This window comes from Lissotriton helveticus, chromosome 3_1 (assembly GCF_964261635.1).
Source record: "Lissotriton helveticus chromosome 3_1, aLisHel1.1, whole genome shotgun sequence".
Taxonomy (NCBI): Eukaryota; Metazoa; Chordata; class Amphibia; order Caudata; family Salamandridae; genus Lissotriton; species Lissotriton helveticus.
In genome coordinates this window covers 362,883,211-362,907,699 of record NC_136061.1, presented here as the reverse complement: position 1 = coordinate 362,907,699, position 24,489 = coordinate 362,883,211, and the positions used below count along the sequence as shown (strand labels likewise).

At 43.4% G+C, this 24,489-nt stretch overlaps 1 protein-coding gene across 1 annotated transcript in view; it reads left to right on the top strand.

The window, feature by feature from the left end:
* Positions 1-24,082, top strand: part of PIPOX (pipecolic acid and sarcosine oxidase) — a 344,193-nt gene extending 320,111 nt beyond the window's left edge. The window contains exons 8-9 of the mRNA XM_078680079.1: positions 21,702-22,288; positions 23,330-24,082. Coding sequence (XP_078536205.1) covers positions 21,702-21,832 — 131 coding nt within the window. The 3' untranslated portion in view covers positions 21,833-22,288; positions 23,330-24,082. The remainder of the gene's footprint in view (positions 1-21,701; positions 22,289-23,329) is intronic.
* The last annotated feature ends 407 nt before the right edge of the window (positions 24,083-24,489 follow it).

The window sequence follows — 24,489 nt, the reverse complement described above, 5'->3', positions numbered from 1 at the left end:
ATGCCGTTCAACTATATAATGCTTTATGCTAATCCTCTACAGCACACTCTACAGCACTGTACTTTATTGTACGCCACTCTACTCTAGAAAGCTTTACTACACTGTTTGCAACTCTCCTCTCCTGTAGTCTACAACACTTTCCAAAACTCTGCAACATACCACTGCACTGTACTGTGCAATACGGTACTCCAGTTTATAACACTTTACTCAAATATATGCTGCGCCATTTCTGTATACTGCAGTGCATGCAGCTATACTCTACGACACAGCACTCCACTCTGACATTTTACTGTATACTCCCCACTGCAATTTTCACCACTCAACCATACTACACTTTATCCCAATGTACACCACTACATCATACTGCTGCACTGAAGGCCGCTACACTGTCTGACACTCTACACCACTGTATGCAACTCCAGTCTACAAGACTATACCACACTCTATGCCCCTCTAGAACATTCTACTCCACTCTTTGCCCATCCACTCTGTCATTTTAGTATACTGTATATTAGAACATTGGAATGTTGGGAGCTCGATTGAAAACAATGGAGTGCTCTGGGCTTATAATGGCTGGTATAAGCCTGGAGCACCAACATTCCAATGTTTCTTTGTTCACAGCTCTGGCTGTGGACAAAGGCTTCAGGGAACCTGAGGGGATTCCAATCCCCTCACGCTCCCAAAAGGCTTTGTTTTTTTGTTAGAACATTCTGTCCTCTAGTGACAGAATGTTCTAATAGCCTTATAGCCCTTCGTAGATGGGCTATACCGGCTATTAAAGTCCCTCTCCCTTGTTAAAGGCCCTCGCCTTCGGCTCGGGGCCTTTAACCCCTCCCACGCTCATGACGAGCTGGGCTCGTCATGCAGTAGCCTGCTCACACGCTCATGACGAGCCCAGCTCGTCATGAATAATGGGTTTTTGAAAATCCCAGCGCATGGTTGTAAATCTGCGAGCATCGATGCGGTTAACGCTGGAGAGGGCCTTTAATAGCCGGTATAGCCCTCTACGGCAGGCTATAAGGCTATAATAATTGGAGAGATGCCACTCCACGACACGCAACTCCACTATACGACACTATTCTCCACTGTACTCTGTGACACTTCTCTCAATGATATGCCACTGAGCGACACTCTACTGCACCCTACTACACTCAATGCCACTCCTCTCTACCACACTGTACTCAACTCCGTGACAGTCTACAACACCCTGTTCTACTGTATGAGACATCAATCCACTGTTCAACATGCCACTCCACGATACTCCACTCCACACCACGCCACTCTACTCTGTAAAACCTTACTCCACTGTATGCTCTCCCACGCCACTATAATCCACTCTACTTCACTGCAATGTATTCCACTCTACAATATTCCACTCTACCACACTACACTTTACAACACCCTCTTTCATTCTACTGTACAACACTACAATTAATGACACACTAATAAATGGCACTCAACACTACGAATTGAAACGCATGTTATTAAAAATAAAAACCATAGAAATTCAAATAAAAAGCCAAAGGTTAGGAATAAATTATAGTTAGGAAACATTATTCTTTCTATACAAACCCAACTTAAATTACACAAGCATTAGAAATTCTAAAGTTATAGTTATAACTTACATTTATAATTTATGCCCCACCTTCAAAATACCTTCCCACCTTCAAAATACTATAAGTCATGCACCTCCATACCCAGTGTTGTCACCTCACTCGACTCACTACAGGGGTATGCAGTCCTTTGTGTGAAGGCAGGACGCAGCCTATTCAGGTGTAAATGTGGCTGTGCCTACCTCTGTCCTCCCATTCTGCCAGTGAAGGCTCATCCAGACACATATAAGCTCTCTCTTGTGTGTGGCTGTCTAGGAGGAATACACTAAGACCAACTGTGACCCAGACACCGACCGCAAGCACAAAGGGCCATATCTATCATTCCAAATTGCGATCGCAAACGCCAAAATTTGCAGAATTTGGGCGTTTGCGTTCGCAATTTGGCTCATGGTATGTATGAAAGCAAAACTGCCTCGCAAAATTTGCGATTCCTGATTTTGCAATTGCATTTAAAGAATCGCAAATTGCTATTCCTTAAATGCAATGTAAGAAGCACAGAAAAAGTGCAACTTGGCCTTAAGGAATCGCAAATTACCACCAACTTCAAATTGGTGGTAATTTGCGATTTCTTTGAAAAATTAACTTTTTGCAGTTTTCAAAGTGCCATGTGGTGCATGTACATTTCAGGGGTGCAACAGGGTGTCCTTTTGGCACCATGTCACCCTTGAAATTGTATTCTCAATTTGCGATTCCCTAATTGAGAATCGCAAATTGAGAATGTCTTCCTATTCATTCCTATGGGCCTGCTGGCCCATAGGAATGAATGGGGAGGTATTCCTTAATTGCGAATTGCAATTTGCGATTGGCAATAAAGGAATATGTAGGATTCACAAAATTATTTGCAAATCCTTCATACATAGCGTTTTGCGATTCTCAAATAGCGATTCTCTAAAAATCGCAATTTGAGAATCATGAAACCAAAGTTTCATACATATGATCCAAAATGACTTAGACAGGAAAATGCCAAGTTTCTAAGAGTGGCATTTACAAAATTGTAATTCAAAATCCAACTTTACCATAAGAGAGGATTTTACATTATAATTCTAAAGACACCCAGCAGGAACTGTTGACCTGTGCCATTTGGAAGATCTCCTTATTAAATATATCAAGGTAACTCCAATGCTATCCTATGAGAGACGTAGGCCTTGCAATAGTGAAAAACTAATATAAGGGCTTTTCAATATCAGGTCATATAAAGTTGTAACTACATGCCCTACTCTTTAAATATATTGTACCCTGCCCTGTGGGCTGTTTAGGGCCTACCCTAGGAGTGACTTCTATGTATTAAAAGAAGGAAGGTTTGAACGTGGAAAAAGGTTTACTTTGCCAGGTCGAAATGGCAATTTAAAACTGCACACACATGCTCCAATGGCAAGCCTGAGACATGTTTCAAGCACTAATTAGATGGGTGATACAATAAGTGCTGCAGGCCCACTAATAGCGTTTACTTTACAGGCTCTGGGTACATGTACTACCACCAAACTAGGGAATTATAAATAAATAAAATATAGCAATTGGGGATAAGCCAATGTTACCATGTTTTTTTGTGTTGAATTTCTATATTAGCATTTAGGAAATATAATGGAGTAAAAGCAATAAAATACAGAAATGTGCAATATGATAACATAAATTACATTGGAAGTAGTACAAAAAGTTAAATATATATGAATTCATAACGATGAAGACTGTATCGTATTTAAGTACAGATAATACAATAATAAGATGTAAGAAGAAAGTAAAACAATAAGCTATTTGATTGAAAAACTCTAATGACATGGTGAAATAGAAAGTAGATTTAAAGCCAAAAAGAACAAATACGTGATACAAAGTGAAACATAAAATTGCAAACGAGTAAGTGAGAGAAAAGCAGGAAATGTGAATAGAAAGATAGTGAAGAATAATAAAGGAAAGGCGCCAATGCAGTAAAAAATATAAAAGAATCGAATGTATAGAACAGAAAAGTATATAGGGAAATTGACCAAATATAAAAAGGAAGGAATTGGAGGAGGCTAGATAAGAGCAGATTTAGGACGGGTTTTCAGTGTTGGAATGTAAATGCATGATAGTAAAGATGCGAAAAAGGGAAGAAGAGAAGAATAGTAGAAGCAAGAGTAAAATAGAAAGAGAGAACAAGTTACGATACAGTGGACTCCACTATGGGGTGACCGGAATTGTCTATCACAGGAGGATTATTCAGTTGTAAAAAGGTGGCCCAAATTTGATTAAATGATTGTGTCTGATCTTGCAAATTTTAGATAACACTTTCATAAAAGTTAGTTTGAACCATAGCCACCAGCCAAGATTCCGGAGAGGGTGAAGTCGAAGATTTCCATTGCCATAGTATACATATTTTAGCTGTGGTTAGAGCAGTATATAAAAGACGGCATGGAGGTTTGGTAAGGTGTGGTAAAGTTTGTAAACCATGCATAAGAACGATGGCTGGTCTTAACGGTAAATCCAAAGGGAGAGTGTGTTGTAAAATCTGACCTATGTAAGACCAATAGTATTGTATGATAGGGCAAGAACAGAGGATGTGGACTATGTCACAACCAGAAGTAGCACATCTCCAACAATTAGTATGAGGAAGAAGTCCAGCTTTATGCAGTTTTGCAGTTTTGATGGAGACCAATGCCAGTCATGTAAAATCTTGAATAAGCAAAATATCTGTTGTGCTTGTTTGATTCCTCTGGTTAAGGGTTCCATATGTAAATGAAAGGCGTGTTTATCATTTGAGACGAAGAGCACATGATAAGGGTTGGGAGAATAAATAAAATGTGAATATTTTATATAAACCAGAAATTACCCCTTTATGATTCCCCCAAGTATATAGATAGGATAAAATTGGAATGTTACTGTGTTTTAAGGAGTGATCACACACACTTTAGCATTAGTTAGCAGCGGGAAAGTGTACAGAGTCCTAAGGTCAACAAAACCAAGATCAGAAGAATATAGAGTAAGAAAAGTTTGGGAGAACAGAAACACACACATGTATACACTCTTATGATAATATAAGGCACATAATTCCTTTTTTTGCAAATTGCAGGTATGTTTAAAACTCTATTTCAGGTTTAGGCTTACTCTCTGTTCACACTATAGTGTTCTGAGTGTATTTCTATTTATTACTGCAGAAGTGTACAGCACATTACTTATAACAAATCGAATACATCTTTATTTAATCATACAAATATATTCCTAAAGGAATAAGATCCATGACACAACCTTAACGATAAATCCTTGTCAGACATGTAAAATGCTTCTTTGTGTGAATCATTTCCAAAATAGCCTATTTAAAAGCTCTAAACTTGTACAGTAACATACGCTAAAATCAAATAAAAATACATCATCTACAAAATATTAGATCAAGCAATAACTTTCTAAAGGTGAAGAATGGCCACCAATAAAATCATATGTTTTTGATGGGAAATTACAAGAAAGAAAACAGGGTGCACAGACACAGTTCGAGGCATGTGGGCTGCTGAATTCATATCTATAGCATAGATCGCCGCCTAGTGTTGGGTCTGGATGATTGCACATTGTTGTCCTGGAAGAGTCTTCGAAGTATCACGAGATAGGTGGCTCCTCCCCTGGACTACAGTGCGCATGGGCATCGACTCCATCCTCAGATTGTTTTTTTCCGCCATTGGGTTCGGATGTAATTTTGTTATCTCCAGTTCGGCATCAACATAAACTTTTCGAGGCACGAAGGCTTTTTTTTTTTTTTTTTTTTTTCATACCGTCGGTATTGTTTGCGTTCGGTGCCCGGTTCTATTCCGACTCAGTTCCCGAGTTGGATATCCAGGGAGTCGCGTGACTCTTCGGTGTTCGAGGCCCAGTCGACGCAGCAAGACCCTCGACAACATGGAACGAAGCCCGTTCAAGAATTGTCCCGTGTGTGGATCCAAGTATCCCCACATCGACGTCCACCCGGTGTGCAACAAGTGCCTGTCGCTGGACCACGATGAAGCCAACTGTATGGCTTGTTCCAGGTTTCGTTCAAAGAAGACGATTCGGCTTCGGCGTGCGGCGCGCATGGAGGCCCGGCAGTCGGCCCCGGCACCGGTGGACATCTTCGACAGCGAAGAAGCAGACGAACACGAAGTTCAGATGCAGATTTCACCTCCGACGGAGGGAATCGACTACGACTATGAAGCGGATGTCGAAGGCCTAGACGTAGAAGAAGTTGTCGACGAGGTAGGAGACGACAATGAGGCCTATGGGGCCATGGAAGATAGCTCAGAGGAAGAGCTATGCCCCGTTCGAACAATTACAAAGGCTCAGGTCGAGGGATCGCCACGCGGCCTTACCCAAGACCTTCTACCAGGATACACGGCCCCGCCTTCAGGCCCGGCTACGGACACTTCGGCGGAGCCGCCATTGTCGAAAACGAAACCGAAAGTGAAACCTTCGGTGTCGACAAAACCGAAAGTGGTTGAAACGCCATCGAAACCGAAGACGTCGGCACCCTCGTCTTCCGAGGTGTCGGGGCAACCCAAGCCGAAGAAGGCGGTCGACCCGGTGAAGTCGGGAAAAGGCGTCGAGCCGAAATTGGTCAAGGGCGTCGAGCCGAAGTCCAAGAAGGGCGTTGAGCCGGAGTCAAGCAAGGGCGTCGAGCCGAAGTCCAAGAGGGGCGTCGAGCCGAAGACTGGGGACCCGAAACAGGTTATCCAGGCCGCCGATCTAAAACAGTCGGCGTCGACGTCTGCGGTCACGGAAGGGGGGCGTAGCGCCCCTAAAAAGGATGCTCCTACGCCTCGAAAGGAAAAGACCAAGTCATCGACGCTCAAGTCTTCACATGTTAGTGGACCGAGGTCGTCTGTCGGGTCGGCGAAACCGTCCGCTTCCTTTACGAAGCAGGTCTCGGACTCCCTGAAACGTATCGGGGACAAGGCTTCGACGGAAGAACCAAAGACGCCTTCCGCCCCGAAGCAATCGGTCCCATCGTCTAAGTCTTCGACGCCAATCCTCTTCACGCTGCCGCCGAAGGTGGCACCAAAGGCCTTCGCACCACGGTCGGTGCCCGAAGCGCACTTGCAGAGTTCTGCGGGGTCGAAGCCTACTCACCCGGCTGGGGGCTTGAAGCATCGACCACCATTGGGTGAGGAGCAGTCAGAGCGTTTCATCGATGCCGACACCGGGAAGCTTACGCTTTACAAGAGGAAGATTACGGCGACACGGCCTTTGGAGTCATACACGATTCCTCTAAAGCGCAAAAAGCCTGCTTCAGATTCACCAGTCTTGGTCGAGCCACTGGTTCCTCGGACTCCAAGAATTGCCACACCCTCACCAACTTATTCGGATGTAGAGGATGCGGGGGATGATGACGAGGAGTACAACTTTCCTGCCAACACAGATCCTGATGAACAACAGGACTCATGGACAGGGGCAGGTGACCAGGGGGATCAGCAACCCGCCCATGACCCTCAGGTCTACAACGTCAAGACCTCTCCCACTGAGGATTCTGCAGCATTTAATACCTTAATTGAGAGGGCAGCAAAAAAACACGACGTTGAGCTGCATGCTGACCCTCTTGAGGTGGACTTCCTCTTTGACACTTTTTCAACAGCTGAAAAGACTGTAAAGACTCTCCCAATGTTAAAGGGGGTCCTGAAACATGCTGCGGACATTTTTAAGGAACCCACGCGGTCCAGGGTTGTCAACCCTAGAATTGAGAAGAAATACAGACCGGCACCTGGCGATCCTACCTACATCAAGGGCCAGTTGCCATTGGACTCTCTGGTCGTTTCTAATGCTCGCAAAAGGGCGAATTCGCAGACCACTGGTGAAGCTCCTCCCCCGGACAAAGAATCCAAAGTGCTGGAGGCATCAGGAAAGAAGGTAGCAGCTCAGGTGGCCAATATCTGGTGTATCTCTAACACGCAGGCACTCTTGGCTAGATACGACAGGGCACACTACGACACACTAGAGACCCTGTTGCAACATCTACCAGACCAATATAAAGAGGCACCGGAGATGCTTATCCAGGAAGGAAAGCTCATCTCCAACGCTTCCATTAAGTGTGCACTAGACGTTGCGGACACTGCAGCAAGGGCAGTTAATACGAGTGTGATGTTGAGACGTCAGGCATGGCTCCGCATCTCCGGGTTTAAGCCGAAGATACAAACTACCATCCTCAACCAGCCGGTAAACCCTGACAGATTATTTGGTCCTGAGGTGGATACCACCCTGGAAAAAATAAAGAAGGATACCGAGACTGCTAAGTCCATGGGAGCTCTACAGTCCCAACAGTTTCGAGGGAGCAATTTTCGTCGCTCAGGCAATAGGGGTGTTACCAGAGGCCAGCTGTCCCAGCAAACACAATTCAATAAAGGTGGGGCGCAATCCTCTTACACCAAGCAGAGTACAAGAGGTTACCGTGGCAACAGCACCAATGGCAGAGGCAGGGGCAACAACAACTCCCGTTCCTCTGCCTCCAACAAACAGTGACGCCCTGTCACTGCCCCCCCGACCATTCCACACCTGTCGGGGGGAGACTCCAACAGTTCCTGCCGGTCTGGAAATCCATCACCACAGACAGGTGGGTCAGGAAACTTATCCAGTTCGGTTATTGTTTGGAGCTCACATCCACTCCACCCAACATACCACCAAAACACCGTCCTATGTCCACAGAGCATTTGCACTTATTGCAGCAGGAGGTTCTTGTAATGCTGCAAAAAGGCGCAATAGAGCTCGTGCCAGTGGAGGAAGAAGGCACAGGAGTGTACTCCCTGTACTTCTTGATCCCAAAGAAGGACGGGTCCCTCAGACCTATTCTGGACCTCAGGCCCCTGAACCAGTATATTCTCTCCGAACACTTCCACATGCTAACGCTGCAGCAAGTTCTTCCGTTGCTCAATCAGGGAGACTTCCTCGCAACCTTGGACCTCAAGGATGCTTACTTCCACATTCCACTCCATCCATCACACAAGAAATACCTCAGATTCACCATTCAAAATTGGCATTACCAATTCAAGGTCCTTCCTTTCGGAGTGACCACGGCACCCAGAGTGTTCACGAAGTGTCTGGCGACAGTGGCTGCGCACCTCAGAAGACAGAACGTACATGTCTACCCTTACCTGGACGACTGGCTGGTTCAAGCAAAGTCAGCCCAGCAGTGCGCCGCCGACATGTCCCACACCATTCACCTTCTTCCCGGTCTGGGCTTCTCACTGAACTATCCGAAGTCGCACCTTCAGCCGGCCCATGTGCGGCAGTATCTGGGCACGACGATAGATACTCTGGCGGCCACGGCTCAGCCAAATTCAGTGAGGATCGACAAAATCCAGTCACTAATCCGAAAGTTCAGACCGCAACACTCCCTTCCAGCGAGAGTGTTCATGCAGTTGATAGGCATGATGGCCTCCTGCATCTTCATAGTCCCGCACGCGAGGTTACATATGCGTCCGCTCCAAGAATGCTTGGCGCATCAGTGGACTCAGGCTCAAGGGCGGTTGAACGACCTAGTGTTGGTGACCGGTCAGGCATACAACTCTCTGCATTGGTGGACTCCACACAACCTTTGCAAGGGCCGACCGTTCCAGGAGCCTGTGCCACAGATTATCCTGACGACGGACGCTTCTCTCCAGGGATGGGGAGCTCATGTACTCCACTACACGGTGCAGGGACTATGGACGACGCAGCAAAGGAAGATGCACATCAACTATCTAGAACTGATGGCAATCTTCATGGCGCTGAAGGCATTCAAAGTACATCTGTGCAACAAGGTCGTGTTGATCCGGACGGACAACATGACGGCCATGTACTACATCCAAAAGCAGGGAGGTACACACTCTCCACAGTTGTCTCATCTGGCTCAGAGCATGTGGAAGTGGGCCATTCAGAGGAACATCTTCCTCATGGCGGAACACCTCCCGGGCAAGGACAATCAGATGGCGGACCTGCTCAGCAGGTACAGCCACCAAATGCACGAGTGGGAGATACATCCATCGGTACTCCGCCCGTTCTTCCAGCAGTGGGGTCATCCAGAGATAGACCTGTTCGCCACAAGGGAAAACGCAAAATGCCACAGATTTGCCGCCAGGTTCCCTCACCCACAGTCGCAGGGCAATGCGATATGGATGAACTGGTCAGGCAGATTTGCGTACGCTTTCCCCCAGCACCTCTCATACCGCTGGTGGCAAGAAAGCTAAAGCAACATTCGATGACACTCATCTTGGTTGCTCCAACGTGGGCACGCCAACCATGGTACACCACGTTTCTAGAACTCTCCGTGGTACCGCATCAACGCCTGCACCTCACACCCAGGCTTTTGAGGCAGAACCATGGCGACATTCAGCATCCAGATCCGCAACAGCTCAATCTGGCGATCTGGCTCCTGAGGTCTTAGAGTTTGGCTACCTTGACTTGCCTCCAGAATGCATGGATATCATTCGGGAGGCAAGAAAGCCCACCACTAGAGCCTGCTATGCAGCGAAATGGAAGCAGTTTGTTGTTTACTGTACAGAACACCACATCAACCCGCTAGATGCATCCATTCCCAACATCATCTGTTATTTGTTACATCTTTACAAATGCAATCTGGCATATGCTTCCATTCGGATACACTTATCCGCCATAGCGGCTTATCTCCAAAACAGGCAGCATCTCTCCGTTTTCAGAGTGCCCGCCATTAAAGCCTTCCTAGAGGAACTAAAGCGGGTCATCTCTCCAAGGACCCCGCCAGCCCCCGTATGGAACCTCAATGTGGTCCTCACCAGTTTGATGGGCCCACCTTTTGAGCCTCTACATTCATGTGAGATTCAGTTCTTAACGTGGAAAGTGGCTTTTCTCATTGCCATTACGTCTCTACGACGTGTTAGTGAGCTGCAGGCGCTCACTGTACAAGAGCCATTCATTCAAATTCACTCTAACAGGGTGGTGCTGCGCACTAACCCTAAATTTCTTCCTAAAGTGGTTTTGCAGTTCCATGTCAATCAGACCATTGAACTGCCCGCGTTCTTTCAAAACCCAGAGACGGTGGCCGAAAGAATGCTCCACACTCTGGATGTCAAACGAGCTTTGATGTACTACATCGATAGGACCAAAGCATTTAGGAAGACACAACAACTCTTTGTTGCCTTTTCAGCCCAGCACAAAGGCAACCCCATTTCCAAAGCAGGTATAGCCCGGTGGATCGTTAAGTGTATTCAGATTTGCTATCACAAGGCTAAGCGCACTTTAACGGTCCCTCCCAGAGCCCACTCCACCCGCAAGTTGGGGGCCTCTATGGCTTTCCTTGGTAATATCCCTTTGGAAGATATTTGTAGAGCAGCCACATGGTCTACACCACATACATTTACTAAACATTACTGTGTAGATGTGCACTCCAAGCAGCAGGCAGCTGTAGGGCAGGCTGTTCTTAAGACACTATTTCAAACTTCTGCAGCTGGCACAGGCGGCCGCCGTTAATGGAGGGGCTGCTATGTATTCTATGCTATAGATATGAATTCAGCAGCCCACATGCCTCGAACTGAATATGCTACTTACCAGTATGCATCTGTTCTTGGCATGTAGGGCTGCTGACATTCATATTGCCCGCCCTCCTCCCCGGCGCCTGTAGCGGCTGCAGACTTTTTTACATTTACTCTTAGCATGGCCATCGCTTACACTGTTACACTCCATCTTTGCCACAATGGCTAAAAACAATCTGAGGATGGAGTCGATGCCCATGCGCACTGTAGTCCAGGGGAGGAGCCACCTATCTCGTGATACTTCGAAGACTCTTCCAGGACAACAATGTGCAATCATCCGGACCCAACACTAGGCGGCGATCTATGCTATAGATATGAATGTCAGCAGCCCTACATGCCAAGAACAGATGCATACTGGTAAGTAGCATATTCATTAGTAAGCATCATTCAATAGCCATTCATTTTCTATTGTGCAGAGCCATTATCAGGAAACCTCCCACAGCGTGACACACATATGGGTCAGGCAACATGCAATAGGAATAAAAAGCAAATCTATATTGGTAAAATCCAGAAAATGTAAGACCGGTGCCAGGTATTTATGCCTGGGCATCTGATGAAATTTTCAGAATAAGAATTGAACATAAGATTGGAGGGAGAATTCATCACACAGGCAAATCAAGATGATTTGCAGCAAACTGACCTAGTGGTAAGCATAGATGAGCAGACTAGGCAAAATTTGCCCAATAGCGCCCATTCCCCAGCATTCTTCACAATAAGTTATGTTATAGTATTTGTAGAGCAACGGGGCGTCCCAGCGCTAAAGAAAAACCATGAGTGAGACGGCAGAACAATAGACAGGTAAGGTTCGGTGCTCATGCCAATTTGAATTGCGAATATATCTCTCCCAGTTGGCATGGATAGCTCTCTACTCTCTCTATTGGCTGCCTCAAAGTTCAAGTATAACTCCCTCACCTTGGTTCACGCTCCTTATGTAATAGTGTGTGGTGATGCAAACAGATCAGTCCTGCCTAGAGCTTCCACAGTTTTCTTGACATTGCTCAGCCACAGGATTCTAATCCCAAAGTCACAAGCAGGACAATCAGTAATAACTTCCCGTTTAAGCAATGCTTTTTCATGGCTCTAAATAGAGGTCCAAAGGAGGAGTGGGACAAGCCCCATCAGGTCTGCCACATAGGGCAGGCCCAGTTCCTCATGTGGGAAATTATATGGGCTACCTGAGCCTACTCCCAGCAGGCGCCTGCAAAAGTGATTCGCCTCCTGTCGGAGCCTAGTGCTTTCCTAAGAGCCCCATATTCCAGCCCCATAAGTAAGAACGGGTATTCATTTCAATGTATATATCACTCGGAAGGGTAAAACAGGTTTGCCACTGACTTTTCAGGACACATCATAGTCGCAAGTGAACAGTTACAAATAAGGCAGCGATTTGAGATTCAGGGTAAAAAGCTACTTCTGGAGTCACAGGTCACTCCAAGGTAGGGAAATTCAGTGACACTTGTAATGGAATTCCCCATGATAGATCTAGGTATAACCTTGATAATTTTTTGCGCGCTCACCCATATAGTGAGTTTTGGATATATTGGTTTCGAGGTCTAAGTTGTCCATAAAAAGGAAAAGTTACTAATTAGCCCCTGTAAGCCATTGGGCATGTGGGAAAGTAGCACTGCATTGTCTGCATAAAGCAGTGCTGGAATGATGATCGAATTTACCTTTGGGAGACACACCCCCTTAGCTGATAACAAATGTATCAGACCATTCATGTATAAAATGAACAGAATTGGGGGCCAAGACATCCCTGTCTGACACCTCGAGACAGCCCAAAGGTATTGAAACACTCTCCCTCTGTACCGTACTTGACTGTAGCCATTACCCCGCTAGGTAGTCCACGTAAGAAATCAAGCAAAGGCTGGAGCAAACCCAGCTCAACTAGTATGTGCCACAATTTAGAGCGATTTACATGGTCAAAATCACTACTTAGTTCCATAAATGCAAGATGGAGAGGACTGTTTTTTGAGATTGTATACTCTCCCATCACTAAGCTCAAATTGAGGCACTGTTCCTGCATCCCCAAACCTTTGTTAAATCCAAATTGTACCCTATTGATGGTACCAGACTGCTGTACCCAAGACTCTATTCTAGACAGGACGATTCGGCGAATGACTTTTACTACCGAGTCCAACAGAGATATTGGCTGGTAGCAACAGGGATCCTGCCTACCACATTTCTTAAATATGGGAACTATAGCAGCGAGCTCCCCGGAAGTCGGAATCCTGTGTGGAGCTGCGGCGTTCAGAACATTGATAATGATGGTGGCCCACAAAGTGATGTTACTTACTTATTATATGCCCATCTCACGAACAGAAACTTTAAGATTCAAATTATTAAATCTTTAAAAGAGATGAAGAATGCTAGGACTGTTTCTGTAGTCTGTGTCATGTAGGAATAACTGCTCTATCAGGACAGTGTCTATGATGTAAACATGAAATTGAATAAATAGTGAAACAAAATAGTGTCACAAACAACGGCAAATTACTGTTTCCACCCTGTTTGAAACCGGAGTTGCTTTCAGAAATGCAGAGTACTTCTTTCCAGTTGCAAGCTAAAAAGTCTCCCAGTCCATCACTGGCGATATTAACACCATGTGGGTGAAGTATTGATCTATTTAATGCTTGAATACAGCAATCAACAGCTAAAAGGGGAGCTGTAAACATATGCATTCCTTCTTCCATTGGTCTATCCCCATGTACATACTTTTAGTATTCTTTAACCTGTCAGAGCTATAAGCAAGTTTTAGTTAGACTCTAAAAATTATCCATAAAATGTTGGATTACGGGGCAAATGGCGAACGTACATATAAAATATACATACATAAAAACGCCATAGCCATGCAATCGTGTAATTCCAGTTGCAGCGCCTCTTTTGAGTTTTAAAAGAGAGATTGTATTTGATGAAAAGATCAAACCTAGTACAGTAGATAAAGATACATTAGATACATTACATAAATATATCATAATACAAATAATGCATATATAAGAGGTGAAAGGAGGGGAGGAAAGGAAAGGTAATAAGGGGAAGAAGGAGATATCAAAACTTTATATTGGGTCACATAATTAGGAACACAACAATTGTTACAGTAACTCCTACTGTAATAATTTTAGTCTTTGACCATAAGATAAAACACAGAGGAAAAATGTTAATAACTATTAAATGAAGGGGGTTTGGGTACATCTTCATTGTGAGAATAATCCATGGGTAAGGATGGAGCAGACACATTTAGAAAATTAGCACTGGGTAACCAAAGCATATCTCTTTTAATAGCAAGTGCAATTGGATGGACGAAAGCCCTATCTAGTCTATGGTTGTAGCAAATGCCATACCACCAAGCCTGAAAAGTAACAATTGAAGTATCCTTCCAGGACTTGGTAATTTGTTCAAATGCCACAGCTATTAGTAAATCGATAATGAAGACATTGGTGTGGGAAGTCCACACCTCTGAGACGCTGCCTAGAAAAATATGTGAAAAAGAGAAAGGAATACAGGTATGAAAAATACTATTGATTTATTGCCACACTCTGATCCAGAAATTATGAATAGATGGGCAAGTAAACAGCATGTGTTTAAGATCTGCTGAAGGGGTTGGGCAAGACCAACAGGTAGCTTGGATGGTGGGATCTATAAAAAGTAAGTTTGGGTGGTGTTTGCTACTCTAGACAATTTCCTTATTTTGTTCCAGATTTTGTTCCCTGTTAAAATAGGAAAAGATTCATCTAAATCAGATTCCCAGCTACATTCTACCTTAGTTTTATCACGAGTAAGAGGAATATCTCTTAATTTCTTATGTATTTGAGAAGCCGAAGGAAAGGCATTTAAAGATGATAATGTGATAGTAGAGGAAACTGTAAGTGCAGGAGAGGATGTAAAAGCATTATAGGAAGCTTGAGCTGTTGTAATCATAGACGTATATTTGGAGTAATAAGAGGAAGGTAAAGAAAGACTGGATTGAATTCTGGAAAAGGGGACACAGATGCCATCATGAAAGAGTTGATGAGTCCATTTAAGACCAAGATCCAACCAATCTTTCCATAAAAGAGTCCTATTTTTAAGCTTAATATCTTTATTATACCATATTGGGAAATTTAGAAATAGAGTACAATCATCTAGGCCACCGAGAAAGAGAGGTTGAAAGATTTTACGGGCATTCTTAAGAATAGGGAATGATAATGATATTGGAGTATGGGATAAAGAGACGAATTCTTCAAAGGTACAGGGGTGAACAAAGGATTTCTCTCTCTCTACCCACAGAGGTTGAGAATTAGAATCATGCACATTATCAGATAATAAAGAAGAGGAATGTTTGAGAAGAAATGAGATTTTGTAGGAAGAGAAATCAGGGAAATTAACTCCACCCATGTGTTTAGGTTGTTTAAGTCTCAAGAAAGACATCCTAGCTGTCTTGTTCTGCCATAAAAATTTGGAAAGAATACTGTAAATATTTTTTTATAATAGGATTGAGGAATATTAATCGGAATATTGGATAAATAAAATAAGATAATTGGCACTAGCATCATTTTTATAGAATTTAATCTACCCCACCAGGATACAAAAAGGGGGTGCCATCGTGTTGTGGAAGCAGATAAAATTGATTGTAAATTTTTCAAATTTAATGCGACTGTTTCCTTAATAGAGGGGGTGAACCATAGACCTAGATATTTGATCTTAGTGGGACTCCAATGAAAAGAAGAGGTTAAAAAATCAGCATGAAAACAATGTTTATTTAGAGGAAGAATTTCACACTTATCAACATTGAGTCTGTATCCTGAAACTAAAGCATAATCTGACACTTCTGATAAGAAAGACGGTATGGAAGTTTGTGGATTGGAAATAAATGAGAATGTCATCTGCATATGCAGAAGATTTTAAATGTTTATCACCGTATGAGAAGCCTGTGATATCATTATTGAAACGAAGTTTTATTAAAAAGGGTTCCAAGCCAAAAATAAAAAACAGAGGAGGCAGCGGACAGCCTTGTCGAACTCCCCTATGAAGAGGAAAAGAGGAAGATACAAGACCATTAGCCAAAATAAAAGACCTGGGAAAAGAATAAAGTGACGAAACATAAGCAAGAAACTTGGGGCCAAAACCAAACCAAACAAGAGTTGAAAAAATGAACTGCCAATTAACCATATAGAACGCTTTTTCAGCGTCTAATGCAACAGCCGCCAATGAATGTTTATGAGACTGAGATTTGCTAAGGACATTAAAGAAGAGGCGAGTGTTGTCAGATAGATGTCGGCCCTTAATGAAACCACATTGGTCTTTGCCAATTAATTTTGGTAGGATACTATCTAGACGAAGGGCAAGTATTTTCGCAAAAAGCTTATAATCTAAATTAATTAAAGAAATGGGCCTATAGTTTTTACACAAAGTGTAATCCTTGTTATCCTTAGGGAGAAGACAGATCAAAGCTTCTTGGAAAGAACCTTCTCATTTCTGGGATAATATAAAAAATAAAAATAACTGATGTAATTTGGGAATCAGAAGATGAGAAAATTAGCGTAAAATCCTATTGTAAAGCCATGGGGCCCAGAAACTTTCCTTTTTTTAAAAGCGTGAATGGTGGAAAGGATGTCTTGAATTTGTATATCTTCTTCCAAGGGAGAAAAATCCACCTCATGAGAAGAGGGTGGAGGAATGTAAGATAAATATTGTGAAAAAGCAGTCGGCTGAGAAGGGGATTCTGGGGTATAAAGTTGTTGATAGAAGTTAGTGGATTCTAGCAGAATATCTTCATTTTTGTGGACTAAAGTGTTGGAAGAGGTTAAAATAGTCTCAATTTTATTATGTTCTTTTTTAATCTTGAGATAATTAGCAAGAACATTACCAGATTTATTTAGTGCACTATAATATTTAGTACTAGATTTAACTAAATATACATGTGTGGATTCATTGGAGAGCTTATTAAAAGAGAGTTTGGCTTTGATAAGTTCATTCAAATCAGATTGAGTTTTTGTTAAGTAGTAGGAGTGTTCTAATTGTTTAATTTGGGCATCAAGTAATTGTATTGTTTGAGAAGATTCTCTGCGTTTTTGGGCTAGAAAAGACATAATGAAGTCCCTAGAGGCAGCTTTTAAAGTATCCCAAATAAGTTGAGGAGATGTCTGAGGCGATTCATTTTCTGAGAAGAAAATTGTTGCAAAATCAAGAAATGCAGGTGTGAATGTTGAATCTAATAGAAGGGAGTTATTAAATCTCCATCTCTTAGTTCCCTTGACGGGAGGGAGCAAATCTAAACTTAAGGAAACTGGGGCATGATCAGAAATGAAAATAGAACCTATATCTGAAGGGGAGATGTGTTGAGTAAGGGCTTTGGAGATAAAAATATAATCTATCCAGGATTGGGAGGAGTGAACTGGTGAGAAATAAGTATATTCTTGTAGAGTAGGGTGACATAGTCTCCAAGAATCAACAAGAGACCTTTGAGTTATAGTAGAAGTATATTTGGTGTGTGCGGAGGAAGGGGAGAATCTAGAGTTGGAGTGTCTATCTAAAAAAGGACCCATAACCATATTACAATCACCACCAAAGATTAAATAGTCATCTGTATAAGACATTAAAGTGGAAAGTATTTGAGGCCAGAAAAACGTATCATGGGTAGTGGGCGCATATACATTGAAAATGGTTAAAGAGATTTCTTTAATTAACAAAGACACCGAAACCCATCTACCTTCAGAATCATTATCCTGCCGTATAAGTCGAACATCTCAACGTTTATTGCAAAGAATAGCTACACCATTAAGTTTCCCTGAACCTGGGGATGCAAAGACATGACCCACCCATTGACGATGTAATTTGGCTATTTCGATATTTGTCATATGAATCTCCTGTAATAAAACAACATCACTCTTTAAACTTGCAATGTGAGATAAAACATGCTGGCGTTTGATGGGGAACCCAAACCTTTAATGTTCCAAGATATCATTTTTAACGACATCTAAACATATAGAATAAATAGTATAGTTTGATATAAACAGTTACCTATTTGTAAATATAATGATGCACCATATGACAGTTTATCAATTACTGAGAACACCATAAAGAAGTGATATGTAAAGAGAAAGAGAATTATGAAGTAGGAGGAGAGATTAAGGTAATGCAAAAAGTGAGATGTGATGAAGAAAGAGGAGAGAGATCAACAGCTGGAATAAGAAGGGAAACTAGAAACATAGAGAGAGAGGAAAAGAAGAGGGGAAAAGAAGGGAAAAGGAGAAAACAAATAAGAGATATACAAAAAACAAGACAAGAACTTCAAAAAGACATACCGAAAAATGGGGGGGGTGAAACCTCATAAGGAGGAAGACACAACTGACCAGACATCTGAGGGCATGTTCGGGAAGAAGGACACTCCATCCAAAATGACACCAGTACGCAAAAGGATCAAATAAAGAGGAAATCGCACTTAGAATGTGATAGAAGAAACAAGGAAACATGAAGAAATGCTGTTCGAAATGGAACAATTAATACCAAAGCAACAAAAGAGTGATACACAGCACTATTGTAAAAGGAAAACATAATGCATCAAAGGCAGCAAGAGCTGGAGATTCTGGAAACGTCCATGTCTTCTACTCTGCAGATGTCGATAAAGCGTTGCAGCAAAGCTGGATCTTCAAAAGTCGAGGTTTTATTTTTGTAGGTCACTTTAAATAGGCACGGATGAAAGAGGCCAAAGCGAGCATTAAGAGTACGCAGTGCTGGTCGCATATTCAAAAATTGCTTTCTATTATCCGCAGTCTCTTTTGCATAATCCTGCGAAAAGAAGAGGTTAAAGCTCTGCCAGGATATTCGTCCCCTGAGTTTGGCTGCTTGTAGGACTCTCAATAAATTGGTGTACTCCAGAAAATACATTATGACTCCTCTTGGTTTTGTGGAGGGGGACGATAAATGAGGAGGATGACCTAAGCGATGTGCCCTTTGGATGTTAAGAGGCAGAGACTCAGGTAAACCCAGTATTTTCGGAAGAAAGTGCTTGAAAAAAAATATAGGATCCGATCCTTCGTGGCCCTTCATCAGACCATATAAGTTTAAGTTATTACGGCGGTTGCGGTTTTCAAGATTCTCAATATATTTTCTGAGAGACGCAATTTCAGTCTGCATAACGTGGATTTGGCCCACAACAACTTGAAGAGAGTCAATGCGTTGGTCGACTTGTACTACTTTAGATTCCATAAGTGGCCACTTGTCTTCCAGAACTTGTAGACGATTATTGGTTTCTTCCATGAGAGGACGAAGAGCGCTTATTTAATCTAAAAGTAAATCAAGGGAAGTAGAAGGTGGAGAAGTGGATGGTGATGGAGGACTTGCTTTGACACGTTTGCCAGATGAAAGAGCAGAGGAGACTTTTGGTTTTTGCGAAAGCTTCGAAGTTGGAAGTGGTATGCTTAAGGGAGATGACATAGCAACCACTGAAGATGAAGCAGAGCCACTGGATGGTTCTTCCATGTTGAGCTGAAGGATGTAGAAAGGATTGTAATCTTCCAAAAGGGGTAGTGAAGTCGCTGGTTGCGTAGCACGTCGTATGGACTTCGTTCTCCCCAGAAACCGAATGGTAAAAATAAGGGAGACAATATTGTTTGAAAAAGAAGTGCGTGGAGCAGAGAAAGGATCTACTTGCAAAACTGCAAATGTATTGAGAGTCAAAAAGCGGAAATATTGAGAGCGCTTAACAATAAATATCAGAGTCAATGACTGTGAGGAAAAAGGTTCATATCTTCTGAAAATATGGAGACAAGTTAAGGAAGAAGAGTTGCATGAGCTAAAAACGTCAGAGACAGGTGAAATATCACGCTGTCAAAATGAAGGCCATGCAAAAGCGAAAAAGTACATTTGTTTTCCAAAGAAAAGCTTCCAAATTGGCAAAACAATAAATGCTTCTGATAGAAGTAATCCTTGATTGAGGCTGAAGGGGGCAGACAAGTTGAATAATCACGCTGAATAAACACGGTGCAGTGAGCGCCGGGACCTTGTCAGGAAACAGCTAAAATGGCGGATGCAACTCCTGTGAGGAAGACACGCCGCACATCAAAATGAAGAAAATGAAGTCACCGGACAGCTTGCGGTTACTTTGAAGTGCCCATTAGAGACCAGAGCATTTCACGGAGCGAAAGACATCAGCTCCGGCAGCGGAACTTGCGGAGAAGCGGACGGAGGTCTCCCGATATGCCGCGGAGTGTCACTGGTAGGTGGCAATCCTCGATCGGCGTCAAGCCACGCCCCTGCAGCGCCTCTTTAACGTGATAGCAAATGTATTGTTAAGTTGATGCCGTAAAGAAGTGTATGAAATTATTTTCGTGGAACTACATCAGAATGTTGATTTATTGTTTCCCTAACATCTACTTCAAAGGAAATTTGGCAGCTGGATTCTTTCGGAGGCTTGAAATTTTTTTTTTTCCATAAATACAAGTTGGGCTGTTTTTGTTTCTAAGATTGAATATGGTGAAAATGAAGTTGCCTGTATTGTGTGTGATCAATGAACTGTGTTTCATTGAAACTGTGTTTTTATTTGCAGCAGGCCAGGCCCTTTTTGTTTTTGTAAGCTGATGATTTTGCTATGACTACACACTATTTTTCAAAGTTTCCTTGTCTAAGTTCTACATACACTCGAACACCCCCTGTTTTGGTGATACAGAATTTGCTAGACCAGACTCATAAGGGCTACTTCTTCCAACAGTGCTTCACCTAAGGCTGAGTAACTGAGCAACCACTTCTGATTCCCTGTGTGTGTTCTGACTAGCACTTGCTTGGAACACAGTGTGCTTGATTGTTAGACAACATAACAGAACGTATAGCAAACAATCTGATGACCCCCAAGACCTACCATACCACATCTGACAATTTAGAGACCCACTACACTCAATCTGATAATTGCAGGGAATGACTCTGCGATAGTGTCAGGCTGTGGTTTTGCCCAACTAACAGATCTGTGTGGAGCAAGATGTTATAGAGACTATCCTCACAGTGAATTCTTCAATAGCATCCTCAGTACCTGCTTCCCTAGGGATGCTGGGTTCTATCCGGACTTTGGACATTTGTTTTGTCCCACTGGGTTCCAAAGGGTGCTCACAGTGGGCTTGGGATTCTACTGGCCTCTGATGGTCAGCTGTCTGAAGGGGCTCACATAGGGTGTGGGCTTCAATGGATTTCACATGAGATAAAGTCCTTAGAGGATCCTATAGTCACAGGTTTTGTAGAGGTCTACTTGATTCCCAGAAGTATAGGGAATCCATGCTCACAAGTTACATAAAGTTCCAAAGAGCGTTGGTTCCTTCATTAACAGAGACTCTCACGTCTTTCGTTATCAGGTGTTCTAGGATCCTATTGAATGAACTAGTAGTCTAAGATTGTATGAGTACCATAGGTAATAACGTTCATAGTGGACCTCGAGTCAACATTCACAGAAGGCTCTACATTTACACATTATAAAAAGCAGTGTGTCTAGCTCTTATTGTTCATGGGGGTGGGGGGTGGATCTGTTCCTGTTTTATTCAATGAGTCTGCCTCACTATGGGGGTTCATAGAAGGTGTTGATTTCTAAGTGTCTGGGAGAGGTTTTAGACTCTTAATAAAGGGCTTGATCTGAGATTCTGCTTTTGTTCCCTCTTTCATCTAGGTCATGGATTTAAGTTCTCCCCAGTGGTGGGGAAGATCCTGTGTGAACTCGCCATGGGTAAAGAGCCGTCCCACGACCTGGACCACTTCCGCTTATCACGATTCTTAAACAAGTTGAACTCTACTTTGTGATGGCCTGCCCTTGTAGAACAGGGAAGACTGCAATACCAAATCATTTTATAAAAATGGGCATAATCAAAGATATCAACCCTTTAGTACTAATCAATGCTTACACTGATACTCTCAGCTTCCCCGATCAATATCTATCTTTTCACCAATTCACAATGATGCCAATCGCCTAGAACTAGAGATTTAGTTGAGAATGGCAATATGCAAATATTGCATAAGAGAAAAATAAAAGTATGAAGCATAATCGTAGTGTTTTAAGCGGCAGGTTACGGGACTCCATTATAGTGCTGTGTGCAGAGGACCCTTGGACTCCAAGATAGTGCTGTGTGCAGAGAACTCTTGGACTCCATGATAGTGCTGTGTGCAGGCGACTCTTGGACTCCATGATAGTGCTGTGTGCAGACGACTCTTGGACTCCATGATAGTGCTGTGTGCAGAGGACTCTAGGACTCAATGATAGTGCTGTGTGCAGACGACTCTTGGACCCAATGATAGTGCTGTGTGCAGAGGACTCTTGGACTCAATGATAGTGCTGTGTGCAGACGACGCTTGGACTCCATGATAGTGCTGTGTGCAGAGGTCTCAATGATAGTGCTGTGTGCAGACGACTCTTGAACCCCATGATAGTGCTGTGGGCAGAGGTCTCAATGATAGTGCTGTGTGCAGACGATTCTTGTACTCCATGTTAGTGCTGTGTGCAGACGATTCTTGGACTCCATGATACTGCTGTGTGCAGACGACTCTTGGACTCCATGATACTTTTGTGTGCAGTGGACTCCATGATAGTGCTGTGTGCAGACGACTCTTGGACTCCATGATATTCCATGATAGTGCTGTGTGCAGAGGACTCTTGGACTCCATGATATTCCATGATAGTGCTGTGTGCAGAGGACTCTTTAACTTCATGATAGTGCTGTGTGCAGGCGACTTTTGGACTCCTTAATAGTGCTGTGTGCAGAGGACTCTTGGACTCCATGATAGTGCTGTGTGCAGATGACTCTTTGACTTCATGATAGTGCTGTGTGCAGACGACTCTTGGACTCCATGATACTTTTGTGTGTGCAGAGGACTCCATGATAGTGCTGTGTGCAGAGGACTCTTGGACTTCATGGTAGTGCTGTGTGCAGACAATTCTTGGACTCCATGGTAGTGCTCTGGGCAGAGGACTCCATGATAGTGCTGTGGGCAGAGGTCTCAATGATAGTGCTGTGTGCAGACGATTCTTGTACTCCATGTTAGTGCTGTGTGCAGACGATTCTTGGACTCCCCGTGCAGACGACTCTTGGACTCCATGATACTTTTGTGTACAGAGGACTCCATGATAGTGCTGTGTGCAGGCGACTTTTGGACTCCTTAATAGTGCTGTGTGCAGAGGACTCTTGGACTCCATGATAGTGCTGTGTGCAGGCGACTTTTGGACTCCTTAATAGTGCTGTGTGCAGAGGACTCTTTGACTTCATGATAGTGCTGTGTGCAGAGGACTCTTTGACTTCATGATAGTGCTGTGTGCAGGCGACGTTTGGACTCCATGATAGTGCTGTGTGCAGACGACTCTTGGACTCCATGATAGTGCCGTGTGCAGACAACTCTTAGACTCCATGATAGTGCTGTGTGCAGACGACTCTTGGACTCCATGATAGTGCCGTGTGCAGGCGACTGTTCTTTCTACTCTCCTTGATAGTGCTGTGTGCAGATGACGCTTGGACTCCATGATAGTGCTGTGTGCTGAAGGACGTCTGGGCTCAGTGTTAGTACTGTGGGGCTCCTTGGCTCAACGGGACTGCTGATTAAGAGGGCTTCTGGGCTCAGTGGTAGTCGTCTATTTTGCAGATATTCACCACCTAAACTCCTGACATCACTCTTTATGAAAAACCTCTACAGAGTGTCCCCTCGACATAACTTCTGAACATGTGGGAGTCCATTGTTTAGACTGGCTGTGCAGAACAGGACTGGGAATGGCAGCCACATGTGTGGCTGCGGTGGCCTCTTTGTGCCACTGTGGCCTAATTATAATTCGGTAAAAGGAACAGCAGACGTTAGAATGTTTTGCCCATTATCCAAGCGGAATTCTATTGTTCACTGATAAAGGAAGTACAAAACCTCTCCGAAATAAGTGAAAAACTGCAAAAATGTTTTCAAATGTTTCCAGGAGAGAATCATATCTGAGAAGGAAAAGTTAAGCAATCTGCAGAAACAGCTGTGAAAATATGTATTATAATTTCGGAATTTAATAAAAAAAATATTTAATTATGACGAACTGCATTCATTGTTTTAATTACAGTATTTCTGGAAATTGAGAAAGCAAACTAATTAAAATATGAAAGGTGTTATAGTTCTCTCTGCGTCTGTCACACATTTTCCTCAACTCCCGTGTGCGCTTCCTACTATTCTGGCCTCTGTGACTCAACCACCTGGAGTCCACCCAAGGTCTGCCACTAAGAGCACACCTGTCCATGCCACATTCATCCCTCACCAGGTGACTGACTAAAGCTGGGTGGCTTCTCTGGCAAGGAGCGACATCTGCATGCATTAGTGCCCCTGTCAGCACGGTTTCTAGAATCTGTACATGCCCGCTGCAGCTTTACCCTATAGACCTCAGGGGACAGGATGGGGCTGAACGGCTAGAGCAGGCGACTTTGAAGCTGGGTAATCAGGCTCGA